Source organism: Perca flavescens, chromosome 19 (genome assembly GCF_004354835.1).
Source record: "Perca flavescens isolate YP-PL-M2 chromosome 19, PFLA_1.0, whole genome shotgun sequence".
In the NCBI taxonomy this organism is placed as follows: Eukaryota; Metazoa; Chordata; class Actinopteri; order Perciformes; family Percidae; genus Perca; species Perca flavescens.
In genome coordinates this window covers 7,193,044-7,210,543 of record NC_041349.1, presented here as the reverse complement: position 1 = coordinate 7,210,543, position 17,500 = coordinate 7,193,044, and the positions used below count along the sequence as shown (strand labels likewise).

Genomic DNA, 17,500 nt, shown 5'->3' with positions numbered 1-17,500 from the left:
AGCTCGTGTTACTGTCACCGAAACACAGAGGTCAGCTCATGTTACTGTCACCAAAACACAGAGGTCAGCTCGTGTTACTGTCACCAAAACACAGAGGTCAGCTCGTGTTACTGTCACCGAAACACAGAGGTCAGCTCGTGTTACTGTCACCAAAACACAGAGGTCAGCTTGTGTTTCTGTCACCGAAACACAGAGGTCAGCTCGTGTTACTGTCACCAAACACAGAGGTCAGCTCGTGTTACTGTCACCAAAACACAGAGGTCAGCTCATGTTACTGTCACCAAAACACAGAGGTCAGCTCGTGTTTCTGTCACCAAAACACAGAGGTCAGCTCATGTTACTGTCACCAAAACACAGAGGTCAGCTCATGTTACTGTCACCAAAACACAGAGGTCAGCTCGTGTTACTGTCACCAAAACACAGAGGTCAGCTCGTGATACTGTCACCAAAACACAGAGGTCAGCTCGTGTTACTGTCACCAAAACACAGAGGTCAGCTCGTGTTTCTGTCACCAAAACACAGAGGTCAGCTCGTGTTACTGTCACCAAAACACAGAGGTCAGCTCGTGTTACTGTCACCAAAACACAGAGGTCAGCTCGTGTTACTGTCACCAAAACACAGAGGTCAGCTCGTGTTACTGTCACCAAAACACAGAGGTCAGCTCGTGTTTCTGTCACCAAAACACAGAGGTCAGCTCGTGTTACTGTCACCAAAACACAGAGGTCAGCTCGTGTTTCTGTCACCAAAACACAGAGGTCAGCTCGTGTTACTATTACCAAAACACAGAGGTCAGCTCGTGTTTCTGTCACCAAAACACAGAGGTCAGCTTGTGTTACTGTCACCGAAACACATAGGTCAGCTTGTGTTTCTGTCACCGAAACACAGAGGTCAGCTCGTGTTACTGTCACCGAAACACAGAGGTCAGCTCGTGTTACTGTCACCGAAACACCGAGGTCAGCTCGTGTTACTGTCACCGAAACACCGAGGTCAGCTCGTGTTACTGTCACCAAACACAGGTCAGCTCGTGTTACTGTCACCGAAACACCGAGGTCAGCTCGTGTTACTGTCACCAAACACAGAGGTCAGCTCGTGTTACTGTCACCGAAAACACAGAGGTCAGCTCGTGTTACTGTCACCAAACACCGAGGTCAGCTCGTGTTACTGTCACCAAACACAGAAGTCAGCTCGTGTTACTGTCACCAAAACACAGAGGTCAGCTCATGTTACTGTCACCAAAACACAGAGGTCAGCTCGTGTTACTGTCACCAAAACACAGAGGTCAGCTCGTGTTTCTGTCACCGAAACACAGAGGTCAGCTCGTGTTACTGTCACCGAAACACAGAGGTCAGCTTGTGTTACTGTCACCGAAACACAGAGGTCAGCTCGTGTTACTGTCACCAAAACACAGAGGTCAGCTTGTGTTTCTGTCACCGAAACACAGAGGTCAGCTCGTGTTACTGTCACCAAACACAGAGGTCAGCTCGTGTTACTGTCACCAAAACACAGAGGTCAGCTCGTGTTACTGTCACCGAAACACAGAGGTCAGCTCGTGTTACTGTCACCAAAACACAGAGGTCAGCTCATGTTACTGTCACCAAAACACAGAGGTCAGCTCATGTTACTTTCACTGTTACTGTCGTGTTTCTTTAGAAATAAACAATGGACAAAAAGAGTCTTTAAACGCTTCAGATGTAAAGTTATTCGCTGTCAAAGTGACGTCAAAATGAATGGGAGTCAATGGAATGCTAACAGGAGGTGATCTCTTTGTAGCATCAAAATGGCGCCATAGGAGCTACGAGTTCTGAAGCGAAGCTTACCCCCTTCGATGTGAGTCGCGCATGCTCAGATTTAAACGGTTTACTAATGCTACGTTTACACGTGGCCGGCTATCTTCAAAAACGGACATTTCAACCTCTCCATTTTCAAAAATAACATTGTGCACAGCTGTCAGTTTTCAGAAAAGTGTTTGTTTACACGTACCCGTGTGTATATATGCCGTCAAGACCACGCCTGACCTGTAGGTGGCGGTGTTAACGAGAACCTCGAGCACACGTTAGCCAATCAGAATCCCCAAAACAGCAACAACAGCAACCAATCACTTCCTCTTTCTCTCTCTCTCTCGGCTGCCTGAACTTCCGTTTGTCTCAGTTTACATGCAAACGTAGATTTCAAAAATCTCTACTCTGGCCGAGTTTTTAGAAAAGACTCGGTTTCAGAGGAGAATTCTCGTGTAAACGAAGGAAATATCTCGGTTTGTAAAAATAACCATGTATGTGTTAACAAGGGTTGCATAGCGTGTCTTACTGAAATTTGTGAAATCCATAAAATAATAAACTTTTCTCTTTACACACAATAACAGAAGATGGAAATCATTTCAAAAACGTTTTAGCTATCTATCTATGATTGTTAGAATGCTAACGTTAGCTCAAAATGCCGTTCAAGTGACAGCCTTTGTTGTGGTTGATTGCTAACTTGTAGCTAGCAGTCATTCCAAAAACGTTTTAGCTATCTAGGATTGTTAGATTGCTAACGTTAGCTCAAAATGCCAACGTTAACTCAAAACACCATTCGAGTGACAGCCTTTGTTGTGTTTGATTGCTAACTTGTAGCTAGCCAGCAGCAGTCATTTCAAAAACGATTTAGCTATCTATGATTGTTAGATTAGGAACCTTAGCTCAAAATGCCAACGTTAGCTCAAAACGCCATTCAAATGACAGCCTTTGTTGTGTTTGATTGCTAACTTGTAGCCAGCAGCAGCAGTCATTTAAAAAATGGTTTAGCTGTCTAGGATTGTTTGATTGCTATCGTTAGCTCAAGAAGCCGTTAGCATCTTGTAGGCCACCTGGCGCAAAGTCAAATCTGTGCTCGACTCACATCGGGCAGTGACAGGGAGTTCAGAGATTAAACGGTCAGACAAACAGCCTCCACGGTGAACTCAACAGCCCTGTATTTATTTATGTACAAGCCTGGATTTTATTTATTTAATCAGGGCTGGAAGAGAAACAACATTAATCTCACATCTAGCTCGATGGGGTTGTAAACCCCCAGCAGCGACTTCAAGGCACCTAACCCTAACCGTGGCCTAATCCTAGCGCCTCCCAGGCAGCGCTGCCTGGGAGGCGATATTGGGGGCTAAAAACACCAAACACCTCACATCTAATACATCCACAAATATATAGACAGATACCTCAAGTACATATAGAAAAACATATACAAATACATAGACAAATACCACAAAACATCCACAAATAAATCTAGAAAAACATACACAAATATTTAGACAAATACATGCACAAATATATAGGCAAATAGACACAAATACATGCACAAATATTTAGACAAATACATGCAAATATATATAGACAAGTACCACAAATACATGCACAAATACATGCACAAATATTTAGACAAATACATGCACAAATACATGCACATACATATAGACAAATACCACAACTACATGCACAAATACATACACATATATACAGTATAGACAAATACCACAAATACATGCACAAATATATAGACAAATACCACAAATACATGCACAAATACATGCACAAATATATAGACAAATACCACAAATACATGCACAAATATATAGACAAATACCACAAATACATGCACAAATATATAGACAAATACATGCACAAATACATGCACATACATATAGACAAATACCACAACTACATGCACAAATACATGCACAAATATATAGACAAATACCACAAATACATGCACAAATATATAGACAAATACCACAAATGCATGCACAAATATATAGACAAACACCACATATCATACAAAAACAGCATAAACAAATACCCATAAATCCATGAGGTCCCTGAACGCCCCTCAACTCTCAGTCTTACCAGTCAGGAACTATGTGCCAATCGGTGAAGATCCCACCTGTACTCTGAGCTCCACACTCGATCAGGTGACCTGCAAGACTGACACACACACACACACACACAGACACACACACACACACACACACACATGCACACACACACACACACACACACACACACACACACACACACACACACAGACAGACAGACAAAGACACGCACAGACACACGCACAGACACACACAGACACACACAGACACACACACAGACAAAGACACGCACAGACACGCACACACACACACACACACACACACACACACAGACGCACATGTACACACACACACACACACACGCACAGACAAAGAAATAGACACACACAGACGCACATGTACACACACACGCACACACAGACAAAGAAACAGACACACACAGACGCACAGACACACACAGACGCACATGTACACAGACACACACAGACAAAGATACAGACACACACACACATACACATACACACAGACACACGCACACAGACAAAGACACACACATGCAGACACACACACACACAGATGCACAAACACACACACGGACGCACACACAAACACAGAGACACGCATATGCACATGCGCACACACACACACACACACACACACACACACACACACACACACACACAGAGACAGTAAAGGTTCTCAGGTCAGATCTAAAGCCAGTGATGACAGCCATCTCTATGATTCTGACTGTATGCTAAACAGACTGAAGCCCTGAGAGGTGAGAGAGGAGAAACTGGATCCAAACTGAGGAGTAAGAGAGGAGAAACTGGATCCAAACTGAGGGGTAAGAGAGGAGAAACTGGATCCAAACTGAGAGGGGAGAGAGGAGAAACTGGATCCAAACTGAGAGGGGAGAGAGAACAAACTGGATCCAAACTGAGGAGCAAGAGAGGAGAAACTGGATCCAAACTGAGAGGGGAGAGAGGAGAAACTGGATCCAAACTGAGAGGTGAGAGAGGAGAAACTGGATCCAAACTGAGAGGGGAGAGAGAACAAACTGGATCCAAACTGAGGAGTAAGAGAGGAGAAACTGGATCCAAACTGAGGAGTAAGAGAGGAGAAACTGGATCCAAACTGAGGAGTAAGAGAGGAGAAACTGGATCCAAACTGAGAGGTGAGACAGGAGAAACTGGATCCAAACTGAGGAGTAAGAGAGGAGAAACTGGATCCAAACTGAGGAGTAAGAGAGGAGAAACTGGATCCAAACTGAGGAGTAAGAGAGGAGAAACTGGATCCAAACTGAGGAGTAAGAGAGGAGAAACTGGATCCAAACCGTTTCCTCTCCTGCGTTTACGACTCTGTTTAGTCAGGTCAACCTCTTTGTTTTTAGTGACAATCATTCCCTAGTTGTTTAGATGTTGTAATACTCATTTTAACCACAAGAGGCTGATGTGCACTCATGTTCTGAATAGGTGTTAAAAGTGTGTGTGTGTGTGTGTGTGTGTGTGTGTGTGTGTGTGTGTGTGTGTGTGTGGCTGTGTGTGTGAGTCTGTGGCTGTGTGTGTGAGTCTGTGGCTGTGTGTGTGAGTCTGTGGCTGTATGTGTGAGTCTGTGGCTGTGTGTGTGAGTCTGTGGCTGTGTGTGTGTGTTTGTTTGTATCTGTGTGAGTCTGTGTGTCTGTGCGTATGTGTGCGTGTGTGTCTGTTTGTTTGTCTGTGTGCGTGCGCGTGTGTGTGTGTGTGTGTGTGTGTGTGTGTGTGTGTGTGTGTGTGTGTGTGTGTGTGTACCTCCCAGCTGCCAGCAGGTCATAGTCAGTCTTTTCCCATCCAAACTGCAACAGATATAAAAAAATATATATATAAACCTAAACCGTGTCTTCTCAAAACCACCAAACTAATTATTTAGACTTTTCCAGAACAGCAGATCCATCCTGGAATGAAATCAGTTCTCAAAACGAGTGATCAATCTTCAGTCGATCAACTCAGAAAGTTAAAAAAAAGAACAAAGAGACCGACACCAAACTTCATTCGGATATTGTTACGTTTCCAAACTTTGATAAAAGGCTGTCATTATCCAATTCATAGTGAAAATAAAGTTGTCCCCTAATACTGTATCTGAAGTCTCTTTATATAGACCTTAGTGGTCCCCTAATACTGTATCTGAAGTCTCTTTTATATAGACCTTAGTGGTCCCCTAATACTGTATTTGAAGTCTCTTTTATATAGGCCTTAGTGGTCCCCTAATACTGTATCTGTAGTCTCTTTATATAGACCTTAGTGGTCCCCTAATACTGTATCTGAAGTCTCTTTTATATAGACCTTAGTGGTCCCCTAATACTGTATCTGTAGTCTCTTTATATAGACCTTAGTGGTCCCCTAATACTGTATCTGAAGTCTCTTTATATAGACCTTAGTGGTCCCCTAATACTGTATCTGAAGTCTCTTTTATATAGGCCTTAGTGGTCCCCTAATACTGTATCTGAAGTCTCTTTATATAGACCTTAGTGGTCCCCTAATACTGTATCTGAAGTCTCTTTATATAGACCTTAGTGGTCCCCTAATACTGTATCTGAAGTCTCTTTCCCGAAATTCAGCTTGGTGCAGAATTACAGCCACTGGAGCCAGTCCCATAATGAGCTTTCCTTAGGATGGGCCATTTCTGTGTCTGTAGCTATTGAGGAGGAGAGAGGTCTCCATGATGTCTCTCTCTCTCTCTCATGGGCGGGCAAAGCAGAGAAAGGGGAGGTAACCTTGCTCCTTATGACCTCATAAGGAGAAGATTCCTGATTGGCCCATCTGAGCTTTCATTTTCTCAAAGGCAGAGCAGGATATCCAGGGCTCGGTTTACACCTATCACCATTTCTAGCCACTGGGGGACCATAGGCAGGCTGGGGGAACGCATATTAATGGTATGTAATGTAAAACCTCATAAAGTGACATTTCCATGCCATGGGACCTTTAATAGAAAGAACAGAGGGCCCAGGATGTTTCCCTGAGGGACTCCACAAATTATTAAAAACTGAAAACAAGGAGATTGACCTGAAATCTGATCCAGGAAATGAATCAATTATCAAAAACTGTGTCTCCTCACAACCACAAAACTAATTATTTAGACTTTCACAGAAGCACACAGAAAACAACACACACAATCCCCCCCAAACACACGCACACAAACACAATCCCCCTAACGCACGCACACACACACACACACAAGAACACACGCACACAGACAGACAGACATACACACACACACATCCATACAAGAACACACACACAAACGCACGCACACATAAAAAACACACACACACACACACACACACACACAAGAACACACGCATGCACACACACACACACACACACACACACACAAGAACACACGCATGCACACACACACACACACACACACACACACACAGACAATCCCCCAACGCGCACACACGCACGCACGCACACACACACACACACACACACACACACACACACACAATCCCCCAAACACACGCACACAAACACACACAAGAACACACGCACCCAGACAGACAGACATACAAGAACACACACACAAACGCACGCACACATAAAAGAACACACACACACACACACAGACACAGACATACACACACAGAAAATCCCCCCCAGCACACACACACACACACACACACACACACACACAAGAACACACGCATGCACACACACACACACAGACAGACATACACACACACGCACACACACAGACAATCCCCCAACACACCCACACACACACAATCCCCCTAACGCACGCACACACACACACACAAGAACACATGCGCACACACACACAGACAGACATACACACACACAGACCGATACACAGACAGACACACACACACACGCACAAACACACACACACACACACACAATGCCCCTAACGCACGCACACATACACCGTCACACATAGACATGCACACACACACACACACACACACACACACACACACACACACACACAGAAGGAAAAGCTCCGAGACGGGTTTCTAACGTACGGTGTGCATGAGAGGCCCCAGAGTTACGGCACTGTCCACACAGCGGCCCGTCACCACGATGTCAGCCCCGAGGTCCAGACAGCTCCGGATAGGAAGAGCTCTGAACACAGAGAGAGAGAGGGGGGGAGAGGGAGAGAGGGGGGAGAGAGGGAGAGGGAGAGAGGGGGGGGGGGGGATGGAGGGGAGAGAGAGAGGGGAGAGGGAGAGGGGGGACAGAGGGAGGGGGGGGAGAGAGGGGGGGAGGGAGAGGGGGGGACAGAGGAGGGGGGGAGAGAGAGGGGGAGGGGGAGAGAGGGGGGACAGAGGGAGGGGGGGAGAGAGAGGGGGAGAGGGAGAGAGGGGGGGAGAGAGAGGGGGAGAGGGAGAGAGGGAGAGGGGGGGGGAGAGGGAGGAGAGAGAGGGGGAGAGGGAGAGAGGGGGGAGAGAGAGGGGAGAGGAGAGGGGGGGGGGAGAGGGGGGGGGGGAGAGAGGGGGGGGAGGGGGGAGAGAGGGAGGGGGGGGGGGAGAGGGAGAGGGAGAGAGGGAGGGAGAGAGAGAGAGAGGGGGGGGAGAGAGAGAGAGAGAGAGGAGAGAGAGGGAGGGGAGAGAGAGAGGGGGGAGAGAGAGGGAGGGGGGAGAGGGAGGGAGGAGGAGAGAGGGAGGGGGAGGGGGGAGAGGGAGGGGGAGAGAGAGAGAGGGAGAGAGAGAGGGGGAGAGAGGGAGGGGAAGAGCGAGAGAGGGAGAGAGAGAGGGAGGGGGGAAAGAGAGAGAGGGGGGGAGAGAGAGGGAGGGGGAGATAGAGGGGGAGATGGAGAGAGAGAGAGGGGGGGAGACAGAGAGAGGGAGAGAGAGAAAGAGAAAGAGAGAGAGAGAGGGAGAGGGAGGGAGAGAGAGAGAGAGAGAGGGAGAGTTATATTATGCAAACAGAGAGAGAGAAAACAACCAATCGTGTCTTTAGAGAGTGCTGTACCCGAGGTAAGCGTTCATACTGTGGAGAGTTTTAGGTAAATGTTGTCTGCTGCCATCATCCGCCATCTTTACTTCAGAGAGGCTGTTTCTCTGAAGGGAGAGGAGACAAGGAGAGGAGACAAGGAGAGGGGAGAGGAAACGAGAGAATAGGAGAGGAGACAAGGAGAGAGGAGAGGAAGCAAGAGAGAAGAGGAGACAGGAGAGATGAGAGGAGACAGGAGAGAGGAGAGAAGACAAGGAGAGAGGAGAAGAGAGAAGAGACATGGAGAGGAGAGGAAGCAAGAGAGAAGAGGAGAGGAGACAAGGAGAGAGGAGAGGAGACAAGGAGAGAGGAAAGGAAACATGGAGAGAGGAGAGGAGAGGAGACAAGGAGAGAGCAGAGGAGACAAGGAGAGAGGAAAGGAAACATGGAGAGAGGAGATGAGAGAAGACAAGGAGAGAGGAGAGGAGACAAGGAGAGAGGAGAGGAAACAAGAGAGAAGAGCGTAGGAGACAAGGAGTAAGGAGAGGAAACAAGATATAAGAGGAGAGGAGACAAGGAGAGAGGAGAGGAAACAAGAGAGAAGAGCGGAGGAGACAAGAGAGAATAGGAGAGGAGACAAGAGAGAGGAGAGGAGACAAGGAGAGAGGAGAGGAGAGGAGGAAGCAAGAGAGGAAACCGGAGGAGACAGAAAACAAGGGAAAAGAAAATGATTACATTTAAATTCGTCATCAAAAGAAAGACGATAATAATGAAGACGACGATGCTGCTGTTGCTATAGAGACCTTACATGAGGCATGAGGTCATCACCGGTCACCACGGCGACCTTGAGGTCGAGGCCGGCCTTCCCGATGACGTCACGTATGGCGTCGGCACACGCCAGAGGGTTCACGCCTCCGGCGTTACTGACCACGCGGATACCTGCGAGAAACGGGCACACCTGAGGTTAAGGGGCTAGGGAATGCATTATGTCAATGACGGGTGCCCACAAAGATAGGGCCACAAACCTGTGTGTGTGTGTGTGTGTGTGTGTGTGTGTGTGTGTGTGTGTGTGTGTGTGTATGTGTGATTGTGTGTGTGTCTGTATGTGTGGTTGTGTGTAAGTCTGTGTGTGTGTCTGTGTGTCTGTATGTGTGGTTGTGTGTGTGTCTGTATGTGTGGTTGTGTGGTTGTGTGTGGTTGTGTGTCTGTGTGTTTGTGTGTGTCAGTGTGTGTGTGTCTGTGTGTGTGTCTGTATGTGTGGTTGTGTGTCTGTGTGTCTGTGTGTGTGTGGTTGTGTGGTTGTGTGTCTGTGTGTCTGTGTGTGTCTGTATGTGTGGTTGTGTGTGTGTGTCTGTGTGTCTGTGTGTGTGTGTGTCTGTGTGTCCGTATGTGTGGTTGTGTGTGTGTGTCTGTGTGTGTGTGTGTGTGTCTGTATGTGTGGTTGTGTGTGTGTGTGTGTGTGTGTGTGTGTGTGTGTGTGTGTGTGTGTGTGTGTGTGTGTGTGCACGCCTGTGTGTCGGGGGAGAGAGAAATTAGCATAAATAAACCGAAAATTTCAGAAAGTGTTTTTACTCTTGAACAATGTAAGAAACAGTGTGTAGTGTATTTTGCAGAATTGGAAACAAAGTGAAAAGAAGAACGTGTGTTTGTACTTTTGGTGTCTTCGATTAAGGCAGTGGTTCTCAAAGTGTGGGGCGCGCCCCACTGGTGGGGAATAGAGACGTGACAGGTGGGGCGCGCCAAACTGGAGTAAATTTCCTTTTTATGCCTTTATATCTTTATCCAGACATCCCAACTGTCCAGGAAGTTTCCCGCGAGTCTCCCGCATATTGATAGCGGCTCCTTGACGCCCGCAAATGAGATCAAATCTCCCGGAATCAGGAGCAAGACCTCCACTAGACTAGAGTGTGTGTGTGTGTGTGTGTGTGTGTGTGTGTGTGTGTGTGTGTCAGGGTACCCGCGGGGTCTTAAAAGCATTGAAAAAGTCTTACATTTGATCGTCTCAAATTAAGGCCTTAAAAGCCTTGAATTTGGTATACAAAGTCTTGGATTTCGTTACAAAGACCTTATATTGTTTGCCTTCCCTAGGATTAGGTTCATACCGTAACAAAACAGCGGTTAAACTGATCGGAGGATGTGATGAATGTGTCGGGTGTGTCGGAGACTGGCTGGCCACTCGGCGCCTTCAAACAAAGCTAAAGATAACAGGCTAACGGATTATTAGCTAGTCAAACACCGAGCGGCTCCATTAATCTGCTCGGTGCGTCTCATAACAAACGGAGCGAGCAGCCGCCGGACTCTAACATCTGTTGATCCGTGAGCGGACTGTTTAGAGACCATGTGACCGGCAGGTAACGTTAAAGGTTCGCTGCTACTGTAGCAGAGCTGCAAGTAAACCAGGGCTCTCAAGTGTCACACATTGAGCGTGACTGTCACGCACTCCCACCACACATTGTATTTCTCACGCGGAAAAACTATTTATAACATATTTAATATTCTGCAGCGCCCAGAAGTTTTCTGGCGCGCCGCTCTCACTATGGAACTGACAGGAATCAAACGTGTCTCCCCTGGAGCTCTTAGTCGAGCCTGCCACTTATCAGCCAATCAAAAAAATAGAAAGGGGCTATACATATACAATAGCCAATCAGAAAATAGCACTATTGTATCTGGGTAAGATTTAACGCAACAACCAATGAGAAAAAAGCATAGAGCAGCGTACAGACACTTCCCTAAACGTTCCCAAACAGGGCTCTGAGTCTGTCAGAAGGTCTGAGATCTACCGTATCAGCGCACAGCAATCACGTAACGCACAGCAGACTATGATGCAGGTAGATTATTTTATAGTTTTTTTTTTTTAGGTACTTTATTTTTCTCAAAATATCACGACTCCTCCAAATCTCAGAGAACACAGATATATTTTGAATGTGCACAAAGTTTTGAACATGAGCAAGAAATCTTGGTCAAAACACATCTGAAATATTACAGTCCAGGGGTGTATTAATTCATTAAAATTAATAAATTTATCATTGAGGTGAATAATTGTCATATGCACATTTAAGGAGGTTACTTCCTCAACAAAAGTTGTCACAGCCTTCTCTTAAAACTTAAGAGCCCCGAGTAAATGCTGTACTGAGCGGTGTGTTTTCAGTGTTAAACACTGCTGCAGCTATTCATGCACGACTGTTGTTGGTGATTTCCAGAGGTGGAAGACTTACTCACATCATGTATTTCAGTAAAAGTAGAAAAAACAGTGTTGTAGAGTTACAAATTACTTAACAGTTACAAGTCCTGCATTCAACATTGTCCTTAAGTAAAATATACTGTACTTAAAGTACCAAAAGTAAAAGTGCTCATTATGCAGTGTAATATATCTTATATTATTGGATTATATTATATTATTATGCCACATCATATCTCTGTGAGATGGGCTTTTCAGCTGTTGCCTCACTGAAAACAAAGTACAGATCTCAGCTGAACATTGAGCATGACTTGAGAGTGGCAGTATCAAGCCTGCAACCCCAGTTTGAGAAATTGTGCAATGCAAAACAGGCTCATTGCAGCCACTAATTCAGGGATAAATAGACCTCACTTGCCGAAATGAATTTCTCTTCTTTTCTTTTAACAGATTGCAAAGTGGCACTTTTATTTATTTTCTATTTTTGAACTTGATACAAATTTTAACACAGCTGTTATTTTATTTTCTTTATTTTTGAACTCGCTGTTATTGGATGTAGATTGTTAGTTTGTATTTAGATACAACTTGTTACTATACTGATACTAGTTGTTCAATAAATTGGAACAGTTTAAGCTTGTTGCGTATTTCATTAGCATTGTGTTGGGCCGATGGGGGCAGGTGGGGCTTGAAAATTCCACCTTGTCCAAAGTGGGGAATGACCGACAAAGTTTGAGAACCACTGGATTAAGGGATGGTTAAAAAGGTTAATGTCGACAAACGCTGAGACCACTCAGCTTCTTCGTCCTCGATATCCCTCATCAGTGGCTTCTCTTTATTTTTTTTATCAAACATGACTTCTTTATCTCATCATCAGAGGAAACTTAGCAACATGACTTCTTTATCTCATCATCAGAGGAAACTTAGCAACATGACTTCTTTATCTCCTCATCAGAGGAAACTTAGCAACATGACTTCTTTATCTCATCACCAGAGGAAACTTAGCAACATGACTTCTTTATCTCATCATCAGAGGAAACTTAGCAACATGACTTCTTTATCTCCTCATCAGAGGAAACTTAGCAACATGACTTCTTTATCTCATCATCAGAGGAAACTTAGCAACATGACTTCTTTATCTCATCATCAGAGGAAACTTAGCAACATGACTTCTTTATCTCATCATCAGAGGAAACTTTGCAGCATCAGCTCTAAAAACCACAGGATTCTTACACATGGGAAAGTCTTTCTGGGTCAGACGGGTGCAGTTCAGCTTGAGGCTGCTGCATGTCATGGTGAGTGTTGATTGGCTGATACACGTCTAACATCGACCAACCAGATAGTGTAGTGGGCGGGACATGAAGTGAGACTGTCAGTGGTGAGTTCACGGGAGCAGAGGGAGAGACTCAGAGCTGTAGCTGAGACAAAGTACAACACCTTTTATTTCATTAACTTTACCGGTTATTGGTGAAATAAAACACAGATACAGATAATCTGTAAACAGCCAAATATGGGACAGAGCCTTTCCAGTTGCTGCTCCACAACGGTGGAAGCTGCTGCCTTCAGATACCTGATGTGCTCCCTCCATTTCCGTTTTTATATCTCGGGATAAAGACACATTTTTCATACAGGACTGTGGTCAGATTAATCTGTGTTTGAATGTGCTCTAGAAATCAACTTTACTTACTGAAAGTTAACATAAGAAATCACAATCAAAACAAGTTTTATTGTTCATTAATAATGTTTATTACACAGACAATAGGTTATAGTTATATAGACCAAGATATAATAACAAGTTTATAACACTAACACTGCAAGATACGACTATTATAAATGCACTAAAGACAATTCATATTCCTTCATATATAATATACAACATCACATAATCTTTAGATTTAAAATAAAACATCTGGAACACACACACACACATACACAGAGACACACACACACACAAACAACACAACACACATACACACACAGACACACACACACATAAAAGGTAAATTATTTGTATTACAACTCTTGGGTGACAGTAATGTTAAAAAGTTAATTCCCATGTTAAATTCACAACAATATCAAGAAAACATCAACTAACCCAATATATATACAATATAATATCATCTACATATATCCACAATATACTAATACAGATGATAAAACTTATTTTATATTATTATAATAATAATCATTGGGTATTTAAGTGTTATTTCCCATCATTTCTGATTGTTGTTTCTGTTTTGCGTTCTAGTTTAAATGTTTTCTCTGCATGAATGTGTCCCCTCCCTTGTTTTAAAGCCAGTGTATACCAGGCTATATTAAAGCCAGTGTATACCAGGCTATATTAAAGCCAGGGTCTACCAGGCTGTATTAAAGCCAGTGTATACCAGGCTATATTTAAGCCAGTGTATACCAGGCTATATTAAAGCCAGGGTCTACCAGGCTGTATTAAAGCCAGTGTATACCAGGCTATATTAAAGCCAGTGTATACCAGGCTGTATTAAAGCCAATGATGAAATGACAATATATGCATATTAAGTCTCTCTCTGAGCTGAAAGCTGCGCTCCTCTCCGTGTCCTCAGGTTCACAGCGACTACAGCCCCACCGAGCATCAGCAGCAGGACACTGAGCACTGAGCATCGCACTTTGAAGAAAGTGGAGTAAATCCCAAAGGGCTCCATGTACACCAACACAGTTCTGCTGGTTGACACACACTGATAATATTGGTCAATAACTGCACACCAGTACTCCCCTGCATCTCCCACTGAGATATTAGAGATAACCAAGCTCCCATTATCACGGTACCTGCTCACTCTGCTCATGCTCTGATGCATTAAACTAAAGATTCTTCCCTCTGTTCGGCTTGACTTGATAAACCATTCATGCACCTCATCCTTTCCCCTATCTCTGCACCTGAGAGTGTCTTCTTCTCCCTCTGAGAAGAGCTCTACAGCAGGGGGGCCAAATTTGGGGCACACCACCAGATAATACATTTGCTCTCTCCTAGAGGCTTCACAGAGGTACCAAGCGGAGTGATTTAACATTAGAGATGAAAACACCAGCGAGTAGTTTTGGTCTACTGAAGGCACAGTCTGGTTGTGTAGTTATTGGCCAGAGAACCGATTAGACCAATGTGGGGGCTGTTCATCAGTGGAGTCAGCGACAGTGCACGGGAACATAGCGGTCTCTCCCACTGAGCCGTAGATCATCTCATACAACTCTTGTCTCAACTCTACAGTCTGACTGCTAACGCACTGCTGTTGGTTCAACCCCAGACAGTTGTACTCTGTAAGGTCTGTTGCTGTGATGTTGGAAACACGAAGAGCTGATGTGTCCGTCACCACTTGGTATCTTCCTCTAACATTGTCCATCGCTGATGTCGTATTGTCCCCAAAAACTCTGCTCCATGTTTCTTGCTCATATCTAGAGTCACGTTTGAGCCACTGGACCAGATTTGTAGGTGGTTTATAACATGGCAGGTCCACTGTTTCTCCAAGTCTCGCTCTGATGACTCTCCCATCTTGTAGAGTAGTACAAACAGTAATAGTGATGTTGTTGTCATGCGTCACGTTCAGGTACTGAGGGGTTGTTGGACCGGAGGTCAGAGGTGTCCCACAGGACGAGCTTCTCCTCACCAACAGTCTGTGTTCTCGGGGAGGTTGAAGGTGTAATTGGTCCTTTCCTTTTGGACGATGATCCGTTCTTGTGCATGGATGTTGTTAATGTGAGCAAACAGCAGGAAGGAGAGCTCTGTGACTGCAGCCATTCTGCCCTGAGGTCGACTAACACTCACACCACTCAGCTCATATACGTTCTACACCAAAACCTCATCAGCAGCTGCTCTTTTAATTTATTTTTAAACAAACATGACTTCTTTATCTCAACTTCAGAGGAAACTTTGCAGCATCAGCTCTCTATCCAGTAATCAATGTCCTTTACATGACTCTAAAACCACAGGAGGCTTACATGTCTTCATGCACACATTATTCAGAGAGGAGAGGAAACAACCAGAGATAAGAGAGAGGGTGTATATGTGTGTGTGTGTGTGTGTGTGTGTGCGTGTGTCTCTGTGTGTATCTTTGTGTGTGTCTGTCTGTCTGTGTGAGTGTGTGTGTCTTTGTGGGTGTGTGTGTGTGTGTGTGTGTGTGTGTGTGTGTCTGTGTGTCCCTGTGTGTGTGTGCGTGTCTGTGTGTTGCAACCTTGTGTGTGCGCAACTTCCTCGACTGTTGTGCAACTTCAACTACCTTTCCTGTGTTCCTGCTTATCTGAGAAAAGGCCTAAACTATTTTTATGAATTCAGCTTAACTTGCTGTGCATCATGGGAATTTCCTTGAACAACTTTTCTCAATGACTGCACACAGCACCACAGGCAGCTGTATGTTTCTGGAGACGCTGCAGTTCACGTGCAGACCGTGCACTGCCCCTCCCCCCACTAGTACCATTGCAGTCTTAAATTACAAATCAAGCACTTTATTTCAATGGCTACTTTTCAGGTTTATTGTTTTCTTAAATTATTTAAATGTGTTGACATGAGGACATTTTGTGATGACCTGATTATATCTTGTCTTATAATATATGTCAGCAAGCAATGCCTCATTAAGGCTGTGTTGTAGATGTTGATGAAAGCCTTTTAGCCTTGCACAGTTAACCATATGCAGTGCACCCATCCATATGATGCACATCGCACACATAATTTGGGTGATGTGAATGTAAGAGGAGTGCAGAAGTGACGCTGATCTGTGTTTTTGTTTAATATTTTTAAAGAAATGGCAGAGCAGATTCTGGAAACAAATCCAGTGTGGCAGGGTTTTACATTTTTATGATGTAAATTGAGGTTACAATAGCAGTATCGGCTCCAAATATCGGCTCAGGAAAATCGACAGCCCGTACCGGTCATCGGTTAAAGCGTAACTCTTGCCAAAATGAATCCTAGGGTATTTTTGTGAATGTACGTGAGTCAAACTTTAGTGTAAAAGCATATTTAGGACTGAATCGCCACTTTTAAGCTTCGTTTTTTGGGTCAAATGGCCTTTTGAATGGGAGTGCTAGGGGGCACTCTCATGCTAGCCTCAAAATAGCTATTTTTAAAACACTGAGAAGACTCGACACAACATGGAACTTTGCTTCAAGTATCACCTGGGGCTCTACACCTTAAAAGTGTTGAGAACAAGGTTTGTGTACCAAGAGTTTACTAAAAAAGGAAGGTTTTGAGCAACTCACCGCAGCTGTTGTTGTTTCCGGCCGCAGCCATTTTATCAGTCAAAAACAGTTGATTTCCGAATGCGACGTACCAGGGAGGAGAGTAAAGACGGAAAGCTCCTAAAGCTTAGTTTCATATAAATGCACGGATAAGTCGTTGTTTTGTTGTTATTGAAAAACAATATTGACCTGGTAGTTGAAAAAGGAGCCTCATATGGAGTCCATCCATTCGCATTCGGATATCAACTCGTTTTGACTGCCGAGGTGGTAGTGGCCGGAAACAACAACAGCTGCGGTGAGTTGCTCAAAACGTTTCTTTTTAGTAAATCTGTGTACACAAACAATGTTGTCAATGCTTTC

The 17,500-nt window shown here is 44.7% G+C and overlaps 1 protein-coding gene across 2 annotated transcripts in view; it reads right to left on the bottom strand.

Moving 5' to 3' along the window:
- Positions 1 to 17,500, bottom strand: part of LOC114545791 (uncharacterized) — a 64,205-nt gene that overhangs the window by 43,278 nt on the left and 3,427 nt on the right. The window contains exons 1-6 of one of the 2 annotated variants that reach the window (XM_028564317.1): positions 13,178 to 13,244; positions 9,581 to 9,711; positions 8,812 to 8,900; positions 7,863 to 7,962; positions 5,629 to 5,672; positions 3,873 to 3,950 (exon numbers count right to left, since the gene is read on the bottom strand). In XM_028564317.1, the coding sequence (XP_028420118.1) occupies positions 3,873 to 3,950; positions 5,629 to 5,672; positions 7,863 to 7,962; positions 8,812 to 8,900; positions 9,581 to 9,711; positions 13,178 to 13,238 (503 nt within the window). In that variant the 5' untranslated portion in view covers positions 13,239 to 13,244. Of the gene's footprint in view, positions 1 to 3,872; positions 3,951 to 5,628; positions 5,673 to 7,862; positions 7,963 to 8,811; positions 8,901 to 9,580; positions 9,712 to 13,177; positions 13,245 to 17,500 lie in introns of those variants that run through there. The other variant, XM_028564316.1, reaches the window with a different exon arrangement.